General features: G+C 36.9%; 1 protein-coding gene across 1 annotated transcript; it reads right to left on the bottom strand.

Annotated features, from left to right (window-relative positions):
• Nucleotides 1-1,516: 1,516 nt before the first annotated feature.
• loxl5b (lysyl oxidase-like 5b) lies at nt 1,517-10,014 on the bottom strand. The gene is made up of 7 exons (XM_038291908.1): nt 9,138-10,014; nt 5,008-5,116; nt 4,495-4,632; nt 4,110-4,266; nt 3,090-3,185; nt 2,841-2,956; nt 1,517-1,993 (listed from the first exon to the last, which is right to left on the bottom strand). Exons 1-7 carry the CDS (start codon nt 9,823-9,825, stop codon nt 1,987-1,989), a joined length of 1,311 nt encoding a protein of 436 aa, XP_038147836.1. The 5' UTR covers nt 9,826-10,014; the 3' UTR covers nt 1,517-1,986.
• Nucleotides 10,015-12,883: the final 2,869 nt, after the last annotated feature.

A 12,883-nucleotide genomic window follows, 5' to 3' on the forward strand; every position in this document is an offset into this window, starting at 1 on the left:
AATATAGAGTCAGATACCGTTAGCAAAATTGCTTTCAGGTTTGATAAATCACTTTGCGAGTGCTAAATTAATATATTTACATGTTCTCCTCCCACAAGACGCACTTTTGCATGTAAACGCCCAATATTGAATATTCATTGCAGAAAAAGTACTAAATGGATAAGAGGCGCTATTTAGCACGTTTTAAAGACCAAATCCTTTTAGCACGCTGTTGATAGATCAGTTTGTACATTTTTTAGCGTGCGCAGTGAAATAGCTCACGTTTTAATACACGCAAACCTTTGATAGATCCGGCCCTTTGAGTTCAGCCTGTTTTTCAGTGTAGTCCTGTCTCTGTGACTGTGACTGACTTGATGTGTTCTCTTCATTCTCTGATATGGGCGCTGGCTCAGAGCTCGTCTGCCGGATTGTGTGTTTGCTGGACAGGGTCGCCTGTAGAGCTGGTTGAGTTACCTTTTGGATCTCTGCTTCCTTCTCCTTGAACCCCAGTCAGCCTCGGCAGATGGCCGCTCCCACTGAGCCTGGTTCTGCTGGAGGTTTCTCCCTGTTAAAAGGGAGTTTTTCCTCTCCGCTGTCACTACAAGCATCCTTTTTGTGAGGGATTGCTTTTGGATCAATGAGTCATTGCAATCAACTGGTTTTCCTTACATAACTTTGAATCAATTTGACTGTATGATCTGGCTGAATTGTAAAGTGCCTTGAGAGGACATGTGTGGTGAATTGGTGCTATATAAATAAATTGCATTGAACTGAACTTAAATGGTGACCACTGAAACATCCCAGCTTTGGCTAAAGTGTCCTAACCAATTTACACTATTCAGTAGCAGCCTATCTGTTTCTAAGTGTTTTTCCAATTTGAAACACTAGATGTCAATATTACTTAATCTTAAGGGGCTGATTTTTTTTTGCACCTCAGATATTTGTTGAATAATCATCCTAAAAGAGGAATTAACACTTTCTCTCACATTAATGATTTATCCTGTGTTGCTCTATACACCAGTGTCTATACCTAAAATATATTACATAGTGGTGTGATGTTGCAAGGCTGCTTTGTGGATCTACTTTTCTAGTTAACAGTAAACAATCACTCCAATCTTGCAAAGGTTTTAAAAAAATTATAGGAAGCCTCTTTAATGATATGCATACCAACAGTGATTGTGTGTACATTTCTGAGCGTCACTAATGGAGAATAAATCAGATGTGAGTTTAAACAAAAGGTCATGAATCTTTTCTGTTGTGTAAACAGTCTTATGAGAAACAGTAAAGCAATTTTATCAAAAATCTGATATTCCCATTAAAATATTTAGGTATTCAGTTTAAACCAGACGTTCCTTCATTACTCTTACTTTTGGTCCATCCCAAATACACCATCAGGCTGCCATGTTTGAGCAACGTAAGCCAGAGTTAACACTTTCATGTTTCAGTACCCTACTACACGGAGCTTTTTAAATAAACCAAACTAAATAACTGTGGACAGATCTTGGAGGGTTCTAAGATTGTTTGTGCCAGAGTCGGGTTCAGACTAAACAAAGTTTATTTGACAGAAGTCCAGCCTGAAAGACAAACCCTGACCAAAATTAACTGGTTTCAGAAATGTCAATAGTTTTTATTCACATCAGATTGAATATACAACTAACACTGCACACATAACACAGAGAAGAGCAAAAGAAGAGTGGGACACAGCTAAGAAAAGGGCAGCAAAACAAAGAATGAAAGCAACTAAGCAACACTTCTAAAGGAGACAATGCTCACATTTGCTATTTGTTTTTAATGAATCATGGTAGATTTTCAGAAAAATGCATGAACAAAAAAATCACAATCAGTGATCAGACACTTTTAGACAAATTACCAATAAATGCTTATTCCATATCAATCTGTTAAGGAAGTTGAACCAGCTTTTATTCGTTTGTGTCTGTATTGAAATCCAGTACAGGAGGAGACGTTCTACTGCAGAAATCCAGCAGTTTATTGGGCAGTTAACGATATTCAAGCCCTAAAACACCAACAAACAAACAAAAGAAAGTCATGGTAAATATAAAAAAGCTGGCATGCATAATAATATGGATAGAAAATCCATTTACATACACATCATGGGTAAAACGTTTTATGAATGTGTTACTTTTACTGGTTTTTGAAAAAATATTTTGGTTGCTGAAACAAAAATGTCTTCAATCTGCACAGAGTCAAAGTAAGATGCTGAGATTTAAACATGTAAACAGTAATTATTATCTAAATAATAAAAATGCAACATTTACTTATGCTAAAGGCTGAGGTTGTCTTTTCAGTTTTCTGGGGCTGTTTGCCTCTTTTTAGGGGTCATGAATAAAGTCCAGGAATTCTTGCTCCTGCAGCCATTTGATTAATAAACACCTTGAACAATGTTTGAACAACTCAGTCAGAGGAATTCAGTGAAGATCTGAAATCGTAATTTGGATGTACACAGTTTGGGAAAGTATGATATTTTGGAATGTTTAATTAACACAAAAAAACAAAAGTCTAAAATCTCAGAGCTACTTGCCTATAATGACAGGAATATATTAGGATACATTATTATGAGGCTTAAAACCTAGGAATGTTGGATCAACTCTCATTCAAGGTGTTGACATGGTCATACTGTGGGATTTTTTTATACCCCTTGGTACTCATGCAAAGCTTGAAGTGAAATGAATAAGGAAGAACAACCTCCAAGTTATTTTAACTTGCTTGATATGAACAGTTAGATGAATAGAAATATAATAGATGCTATTTTAGGGTTTAGTTTTGTCCAATTTTCACTTCATTAAATGTAACAGAGCAATAAACTATGTAATGATGTGTGGAGCCTTTGCTATGCTCATCACCTTGTAATTCGACAGCCTCTTGTCTGAACATAAACTCCTGTGTAAATGATGTCACATCTCACAATATTGTTGGTAAAGTCTGATTCCAGGACGTGGAAATTAGGATTGACAGAAACCTAAAAAGAAAACAAACAAAGAAAAAAAACATTGTTTCTCTGCGTGAAAAATGCCTGTGTTTGGGCCATAACATAATTGATCAGAATCAGTGGTGCTTGGTGAAATTAATCAAAACCAAAATTCAGGTATTACCTGTAGGATGTAGTTTCCTGGAGGTACGTCGGTGATATCAATCCACTGACAGTCGATGTTAGCGGCGTAAGTGTCATGGCAACCTGGGCTCAGGCCCTGAAATGACAGACCCATCATCCATGTGCAAAACTTTGAACCTCTGCCTGCAGAATTCCTGTAAGTGCTGCAGGGTTTAGCTAAACACATTTATTAGAAGGAGAGTAAAAAAAAAAAAAAAGGAATCAATAATAAGCATTATAGGATTACAAAGATTTGGACAGATGCAGTATTTACACTAATTTATTTTTAAAGAATATTCTGTTTTATACAGATGAATTCTCATCAATTCTCTTCAAGTTTTAATTACTTGAAAACCTTAAAATAATCCATAAAACAGATCAGTAAGAAGTAAAATATCTTAAATGTGAAGCAGGGAGCTGAAAAGTGTTTTGAAAGAATATTCATAACCCCTAAACCTTTTTTCAAAAATAAACCTTTGTGTAATTTATTAGAGTTTATGAAAAGTGGTCAAGAGGTACAAAAAAACTGCAAATACATATTTTACAAATACATACATCCGTGCAAATTCAAAAAGTATCACAATCACAAAAATAAGACTTGCAAACAGCAACTATACTGAAACACAGACCAAGAAAAAAAATGTTGCCAATTAGAAATGCTGCAATCAGAAAATAGGAGAGAAGCAAAGTGCAAAGGCTCTGGAAATAAAAGGCATCTACAGTAAGCATTTTTAGTTGTAATGTGACAAAATGTGAACAAGGGTATGAATAGTTTCGAAAGGCAGTGCAAAATAGGATAGAAATCTACAAACATGTTTTATGAATAGGTATATACTTTAAAAATTGAACTGACTATTCTATTGCTGAAGGGGGAAAAAATCAGCTTGAAAACAGCTGAAGGTCTGTTTATAGTGGCCGTCAGGCCCACCTAGGTTTGTCTGTTTGAACAAATTCATAACAGCTGTAAAGTCTTGGCTGACATTTTCAGACAGGAACACTGATTACGCCACTTTGGATCTACCTGTGTGTGAGTTGTGCAGGCATAGCGCCGCCTGAATCCAGGGTCACAGCCTGTGTCCTCTAGGCAGAAACTGGCCTTGTGTCCCTCCGCCACTTTACGTCCAGTAACAATGTCCAACAGGTCATAGTTACTAAAGGCATCCATGCTGTGGTAGTGCCTGAGGATGTAAACTGGATTAAATTAAACCATAAATAAGATGTTATTTCTCCTGAGAGGCCTGAGGGATGTCTGGAGGGATATAATTTTATTGTTAAGAATATATTTTGGGATTGTAGTGATATTTTCCTGGCTCTGCACTTCAGATCAGAGCAGCACTAATCTAACTGTCATAACACAAAACGATGTGATGTCTTTTATTTCTACTTTAACTGCCAAGGAAACTCACTGATGACAGCTGTGCCAGTCCCACTGATATCTGGGCTTGAGAGGAAGGAAGTCTGCGGTTCCTTGGTTCTTCACTTTCTGAGGGAATCGCAACAGCACCCTGAAGTCGATGTCTCGAACACCGGGTGCATAAGCCGACCTTGGATGAATCACAGGAGAAAACGGAGAATAAGAGGGGCTGCTGGCTGAGCTCCCAGGTGTAGTCCCCTTGAAAGTATTGAAGCACAAATGATTCATCCAAGTGAGCTCAATGCTTTTGGGAAAATCAACCCAGAACATTTATGTGTTGGCTAGACTTAATGCTGGAAAACCACTGCTCCATAGGAAGATCAAATAGTTGGACAGCTTTACTTATATAAATAGAAACATCCCCAACCAACATAAAGCTCTGACCAGAAATGTAAGTCTTCTACAGGTGAAAATAAAGGAAAATTGAGCGTGCGCATGAGTGAACTATGCCTACGTGTGACTGTGTGCGTACTAGACTTGAATCACCTTTTGTAACACATCTTACCTTGCCAGACAATTTTCCTCTGCAGCACAGCGTAGCGCGTACATCTGCATGCGTTGGACGTAAGTCCCAGCTTGAATGGCATAGGGGTCTGGAACGAGGTCTGGCAGGCCTGGGGAATGAAATTAGAGGGACAATCCAACTGTTCCTAATCCTTTCAGGATATTTAACCTGGAAACAGTTTGTTTAAGTAAACATTGTGCTTAATATGAGAAGACATTCTGGTTTTAGTTCAGCTTAAATCAATTATATTTTAGTTCAAATTTTAGCTCTAGAAAGAGGATTTTAAGAGTAATCTGGGTGTTGTCCAAATTGGGGACTAACCCGATCTTAGCCTTTCTATTTCAATCAATCAATCAATCAAAGAATAAATTTAAAATCTCAAAGCTATTATCTTACCAAGTTGGTTCACAATTTATGTGTCCAAAGAAAGCATAGGATTGTCTTTTGGGAGCACTTTTAATATATATATGGCTAGTATTGCATCAAACTGACCATATCAATGTCTTTTTTTGATTAATTTTTGTTTTCTTGCAGAATGTTTACATTTGATCACTGCTGCATTTTTAGAGATGGAAATGTCATGGGAGCTATAAAAAAACTACATTTTGTTTTGTATACACTGTATGTATACAAGATGACCATAAAAGTTGCCTAAGTCTAGGTCTATTGCAATGGCATACATGAACCTCATGGTTATGTCAGCCGTCAAAACCCTGATTTTAAACTCGGTGGAGATGCTGGGTACTTTCAACCAAACATTGGCAACAGATGCGTACTGTACTATTGATGCACTTGCCTCTCTTTGTGTTTAACCTTGTCTTTCTCCCTGATAAAGCATTTTAAGGAGCTACATTTTTTTTAATCCATCCTTTCTTGCCTCTGGCTGAGAGTTTGCTCAGCTGTTTCCCCCTAAATGCTACTATTGAATATGCTACTACTAGCATTAAATATTTACTTTTACTTTCATAAAGAAAGTACTCCTTAAGCAGTCTTTTTGTGCCCTGTAGTTGGGTTTTCTGTCCTGTAACTTTCACTTGTTATAGCAGACTCCCAATGAAACCGAGACAGATACTGGTATAGGTTTCTTTTTGTTAGAATGGAACCTTTTCTCTCTACGGCAGTGTTTTTCAATCCTGGTCCTCAAGGCACCCTGCTCTGCATGTTTTGGATGTTTCTGAGCTTCAGCACACCTGATTCAGATGATTGCAGTTCAGCAAAGCCTGATAATCTGCTATCAATTAATAACAGGTGTGTGAAAGCTGGGAGATATCTAAAACATGCAGGGCAGGGTGCCTTGAGGACCAGGATTGAAAAACACTGCTCTACGGTCACCACTTGCATTATCAGGATGAGGAATTGCTGCAAAGTCAATTGCTAGAAGCCAGAGATGGGGACTCGAGTTTGTGACTCGTACTCGAGTCGCACTTACAGTAAGTCGCATATTTAATGACTTTAGACTCGACTTAGACTTGCATTTGAAGGACTTCAGACTCGACTGAGACTCGTGATTTCTGACTTGTGAACAAAATTTAATTTTTAAGTGTTTTTTGTTTTACTAACTTGAATGATCGCCGCTCGCCTTACCACACACAGCAGAGGTAAAAAAATAAAATAAAAAAAAACGGCAGAGGGGCTGTCAAACTGTTACGTAGCACTGACGTCACTCACGCAACGCTACGTGACATATATGCCCGTGCGCATGCATGCATGCTCAACAAGCCAAGCTTTAAAAACTTCATGGCAGTCGTAGAGGAGAAGTATGTTGTGAATAATGTTGTGAATTGGCACTAAATAAATAAACTGAATTGAATTTAAAATACTGCCCGCCAAGTCAGTTCTGTCTGTTCCAAGGCATTAAGTTACAAAAAGTTATTGCCACAGTGTTTCTTTTATGAAAGAATTGTTATTGTCCTGGTATTTATTTAGGGTTTTTCTTATTCTGTTGTAGTTGCTAACTTCATATGTATTAATAAAAAGCAGGATTGTGATTGTTTTTTTTTCCCCACAGCCCTCATTTTCACTTAAAAATAAAAGAGCAGACATTTACTCCTAAAACTAGAAAAAGTTGTAACCACAAATGTCAGGTAAATACTGTAAGAAAATTGTGGTTTTTGAAAGAAAAAAATAAAGATGCAAAATTTAACTGGAAAAAAAATTGCATGTGTGCTTTTTTAAATTGTATTTTTCATTTGCCAGTTCAAGATAATGATCATTCCATAGATATAATAGTAACCTTTAAGCTATACCGTCTCAGTGACGGAGATGAAAACACAAGGAGAAACAAGCAAGCATGCAAATTATTGCACTTATTTTAATTAATCGAGTGATTAGAATTTATTGTGCGATTAATTGATAATTGTGACAGGCCTTCTCAAGACTTGAGACTTGACCGGGACTTAGGCTCTCAAGACTCGAGACTTGACTTGGACTTGCAAAAAATGACTTGTGAACATGTCTGCAATTAGAGTTCATGGGATTCAAACTTTTCCTTTCAGTTGGCATACTGTAGGGAACTTCACTGTATGTAACTGACTTCCAATTCACTCTAGTATATTTTATTAGACTGCTGGAGATAGACACCTATGGAAGCAAACAGTTACCATATTTCAAATGAAAAAGCATTTTCATATGAAAAAATTAGGGGTTGGTCAAATGTTAAAATTATGTTGAATCAAATGGATGTGTGACTTTAGTCATTGCACAAGAAAAGCCAATGGTTAACCTAGTTACTGTAGATACTGTTTAAATGCGTTGGTTGAGTCCGGTCTCCATTGCTAAGTGCATGACTTTCATGTAAACCAAAAGGGGGCCCACCAAGAACATTTTGGGAACTCTTGGATTAAATGAGTAAATAAGTAAAATGCCTCTGATAACAACAATGTCAACTGAGATTCAATCAGCAGCTGAGGGATGCAGACTCAATTGAAAAAATAAAAGCACAGACTTCTAGTAATCCGGCTATGAGATGATCCTGATACATTAATGCATTTTACAACTTAGAGTCCCTTCAAAGTCCATAGAACATGATAGCTGTAGCAAGTTAAAAATGTTGTTTGTGTTGTCATGCCTTAGAGGGAAGAAGAAAAGCTTGAAACATTTTGCTGAGAAAAACTAAATTAAATACCTTTTGTCCCATAAAACTAATGTTGTTTCTGCAACATAGCTCTTTATCAAAATATAATAAAATTGAAAATGGTATTAGTTTGTCTTTTAAAGTAGTGACTCAAAGCAATGTCCTTGATATGTCTATGTATGATGTATGATTTACATTCAATCTCCAGCTGCATTTCACACATTTTGAATCTCTACCCAACCCCTCAATGGTTCCGCCTCAGTTAACAGATGCCTGTTAACTTTTGCAGCTGTTTCCATCTTAATACAGCAAACCATTTTCTGCCTACTTTCCGAAAAAACTTTTAAAGATTTGCTTTGGCTCCGCCATTTAGAGATGCTCTTCATCAATTAGGGTGCCAGTGACTGTTGGATAATTGTCATTTTAGCAGCCTTCTCCATGATTTTTGTCATGACATTTCTCCACCTTAATATATCTCTGTATTTAAAACTACATGATGTTTATTTATTTTTGTTATATCTTTTGTTATATTAATATATATGTTATAAGATATTTGTTATATATTGACTTGTCAGTTTTATATCTTGAACTGTCAGTTTTAGTTTCTTACCAAGCTTGAAATATATTGCTCAGACTGTCATAAATTTTATATAAAATTCTGTTTAAATAAATCCCTTTATTAAAAAAGAAAAATAAGACCTTGAATTAGTAACAAGTTATCGGATTAAGTTTGCATAACTTAATTTATTTAACTTAGAAACTTTTTAACAGTTTTTTGTTCAATAAATGTTTTGTTAAAAATCTAAAAGAAGCAATTTGTTTAAGTTGGAGCTGAATTCTCTTTTTTGTATGATCCTTTCTTGTAATGTACATTGTATAATTAAACATACTTATTTGGAGGGGAAAGATCACTGATAATTAAATCCACTTTGTTTAAATGTGGATTCTGTCTCCCAGATTTCAAATTTCAAGAATAAACGCGCCCTCAGTTATTCAACATTTAAAGTTATTTTTAATCTGACTTAACTCGTTTCCATTGAAAGGGAAATGTACTCACCATTGTGGAAATACCTTGTTCCGTATCCTGCTCCTACTGACCTTCCCCTGGAGGGGTACATGTTGTAGAAAACAGAATTCCTGTGCGTCTTTAAAGGGTTCCGGGGATCGTCGCTGACCATGCCCTCCTCATCAGCCTCGTTTGTTACATACACGCTTGACACTGGGAAAGCAGCGGGGGCCTCTGGTTTGGTTTCCAGAACTGAAATATGCGCTGGAATAAAACCCCCAGTTTGCATGGGTTGCCTAGAGACAAGCATCCCTTCCGGCGCTGCGCGTAATTGTTGGTGTTGCACACTAAGCTGCTCGCCTCCTGCTATGGGATGAGATTCACTTAGATGTGCGGTTTCTCTCCTGCCTCCTGAGTTTCTTAAACCGTCGGATGAGGAGGAATTGAACCGCCGTTCACCAGTATGCCTCACAACCTGCGCTCCAGAAGCGACTCCTCTGTGCGCACTTGGCACTTTACCTGCAGCGCCTTCCCTCCTGCTGCTCAAATAAACTCTGGACAGGCTGGCAGACCGAGCCGGAGCCTGGTACTGTGATCCGGTGCTGAGCAGGCTGTAAACCTGCCCGTTATTCTGCCACTGGATGCGCTGCCTCCAGGCTCCGGCTGGACGTTGTTGTCCAAAGATGAAAGGAAGAAGAACTTGGGAAATATAAAATAATAAAACAAAAAACTTTGCCATGATAATAAAACTGGGTGAAAAAAATCCACCTGTTTAAATGATATATTTACAGAAGTATGTTAGGCTACAGAATTTGCGAACAAAAGAGGATGGAAAGCGAAGATGCTCTCCTATAAACAGCATTCCATTTAACAGATGGGAATGAGAGGAGGGACGGACCTTGGATCTGCAAGATTCTCCATTTGAACCCAGTTACTTTGGTCATCTTAGACTTCCATGAAGAGGATTTAACCCATCCCCTGCCGTGGTTAGGTTCAGTTACACAAGGACGTTTGTTCAGTAAACTTTACGCACAGGTGTGAGCAACAGTCATCCACATGTTGTGGATATTTTCCACAGAGAAAACCAACTATTCTTTAGATATCTTTGTTTGTGTGACTACTGATGCAAAAGGGAATCAAATATATCTAAAGAATAGCTATTATTTAGATATCTTTGATTCCCTTTCACATCAGTAGCCATACAATCATACAATCCTAAAGATCTGGAATCTGCTATTTATATGTGGACAACTGCAAATATTATGTTTTTCCATGGATTCCATAAACATTTCAGTCTAAAATCATTCTTAAACGAGGACAGAACCTGTCTTATGTTGATATTTTTACATTATAGTTATTATTTTAATTGGAGGGGGGCATTAGGTTTCTTTGGAAAGCGCACGTATCCACGGCTTGGCGCAGCATTGAACGTTCCCCAGAAGGCGGCAGTATAGTCTTTATTTTTCCATCTTATTTCCATTTGGAGCTGCTTTAACAGAGATCAGTTTATATCCAGCAGATGAGATACACACCAGGCTATGATCCTTCATAGTCCATGTGAATTTTATAGAAAGAAAATTCTTATTCAAAATCAAACTTTTAAGACATTTATTTTGTTCTTTCAAGTTTGGTAATAGTTACACACATATTATAATAAAATATAATGCAATATAATAAAGTAAAAATTATTTTATGTAAGACCTAATATAATGCTGTGGTCAGTAATCTGAAATAGATGTTTGCTGGGACTCCAAGCCATCAGTAATCCCATAAAATAGCTCAAGCCTGGGAGCTATTTTATGGGATTACTGATTACTGACCTGTTTCTTCATAGACCCCTTAATAATGTAGAGTGAATCTTATTAATCTGTTTAATGTAGATCGCTTCAGTGTGGCTACAGAAAGGCAGAGTGATCCATTTTGAAGGTTTTAGAATTAATGGTAAATTTCTAACATGTGCTGAAGAGTGGGATGGTGGGGGGGCTTTGGGTCCAGATTAAAGCCCATAGTTTTATTTATCCCCAAAACCACATTTTGCTTTTAAACTGTATAAATCGGGCCCTTGAAGTGCAATTCTAACAACATTTTTATTTAACATTTTCATGTGAGTTTTTTTTGGAATAATTGTCTAAAACTGGCTCAGTGCTGCTCCAATTGGTTGAACGGTGGTTATTGCAGTTGAATGTCGGTTCAAAGGTCACATGCTAGTACTGTATACTCCTGTGTTGCTCTTACAGGCTTTCATCATTATAGCCCTGCCTTTGTGTATTAACACAGCTAACTCAGGCACTCCTCCCCAGTGGTTGAAGTAGAAGTACTCATCAGTAGTAGCTACTTGAGTGAAAGTACTCATAGTCGAATGTGACTCAACTATGGTAAAGTTACTTGATCAAACATCTACTCAAGTTAAAGTATTCAAGTACTCACTTGTGAAAATACTTAAGTATTCAAAAGTACATGTTTTTAAAAATACTTGAGTATTAAAAAATACAAATTGAATTTCCTAACATCAGTACATTTCTGTGTAATTTTCAGAGTATTATTAAAGAACCTTGTACTTTTCAGATGTATTGACCCATAGAACCACTAGTGCTGCAGATTCTGCAACACCTCTAAAAAATACTCAAGTAAAGTAATGATAATTAAAAATACTACTTAGGTGCAGTAGTCAAGTAAATTAACTCTGTTACTTTAAACCACTGTCTATATGTTAATTTGATGTAAATAAGCTGGAGGAAGATGTTAAACAGGCCCTCTGTGAGATGCTACTAGTGCCATGCTTCAGTTTGTTTTGATCCAATCTTTGAACTATTGCCGGGTTGCCAACTCTGTGAAAAACAAGGGACATTTCTCGGCATTATCTTCCACCCAACGGACATTATGAATTTCTTTTTGCCTTTTATTGTGTGTGTCCCACGTGAGAGGATTAGGGCCACTGGAAAAAAAAAAGTTAACTGATTTTTAAATTTTATTTCAGTTTAATATGGGAAAAAAAGTCAGAATTCTGACTTTGTTCTCAGAATTCTGACTTTAATCTCAGACTTCTGACTTTTTTCTCAGAATTCTGACTTTTTTTCTGATACTAAACTGAAATAAAATTTTAAAATCAGTTAACTTTTTTTTTTTCCAGTGGCCCTAATCGTCTTCCGTGTCCAGTGATTTCATAACCATTTAATTCAAATCCGATTTTAAATTAGACACTTTATTTTGTTTCTTAAAATCAGAAAGTTCCTTTTTAAAAGGAAAGTTGACATACCTACCCCTATCCTGTTGCCAAATGGTGCAAACGTAGCCAGTGGCCAAGGTTAAAAAACAAAAACCAAACCCTAGTAGCAAAAAGTGCGCTTTATCAACCAAGGTAACAAAGACATTGTTTAGTATTTTGAACAGTGTGGGAGGAATAATGATTAAGAACTGTCCAAATTATTTATTTACACCTCAAATCATTATGCAATTCTGAAAAAAAAAAATGAAATAGTTGTCCAAACAGAAGAATACAATAAATATAGAAGTACTGGTTGAACAGTATGAATACACCAGTAAATTTTCCAAAACCCTGAACTCGACCTTACAGACTATACATAAAGTAGGACTAATATGGGTCATCAATATTACAAAAAGCACACTGTTTTACATAGGCGTTGTGTAGAGCTTAGTGCTCCTTTTCTGTCAGATGGAATATAACTGAGCACTGACTGACTTTGCCTCGACCAAATAGGGCATCTGCATGGAAAGCTGTACTATTTTTAGACAAAGAAACCCTCCTCCTGTTCTGAAGTCCAGCAACGCCCCGTTCT

This window comes from Cyprinodon tularosa, unplaced genomic scaffold (genome assembly GCF_016077235.1).
Source record: "Cyprinodon tularosa strain WSP-4 unplaced genomic scaffold, ASM1607723v1 ctg304, whole genome shotgun sequence".
NCBI classification, from domain to species: domain Eukaryota; kingdom Metazoa; phylum Chordata; class Actinopteri; order Cyprinodontiformes; family Cyprinodontidae; genus Cyprinodon; species Cyprinodon tularosa.

What these genes read in the sequence shown, in the direction of transcription:
- loxl5b (XM_038291908.1), bottom strand. Translation starts at nt 9,825, where the DNA reads ATGGCAAAGTTTTTTGTTTTATTATTTTATATTTCCCAAGTTCTTCTT. An exon ending in AACAAGGTATTTCCACAATG is followed by an intron (nt 5,117 to 9,137) that starts GTGAGTACATTT and finishes TTCATTCCCCAG; the next exon opens with GCCTGCCAGACCTCGTTCCA. An exon ending in CCTGCACAACTCACACACAG is followed by an intron (nt 3,186 to 4,109) that starts GTAGATCCAAAG and finishes CTGTCATTTCAG; the next exon opens with GGCCTGAGCCCAGGTTGCCA.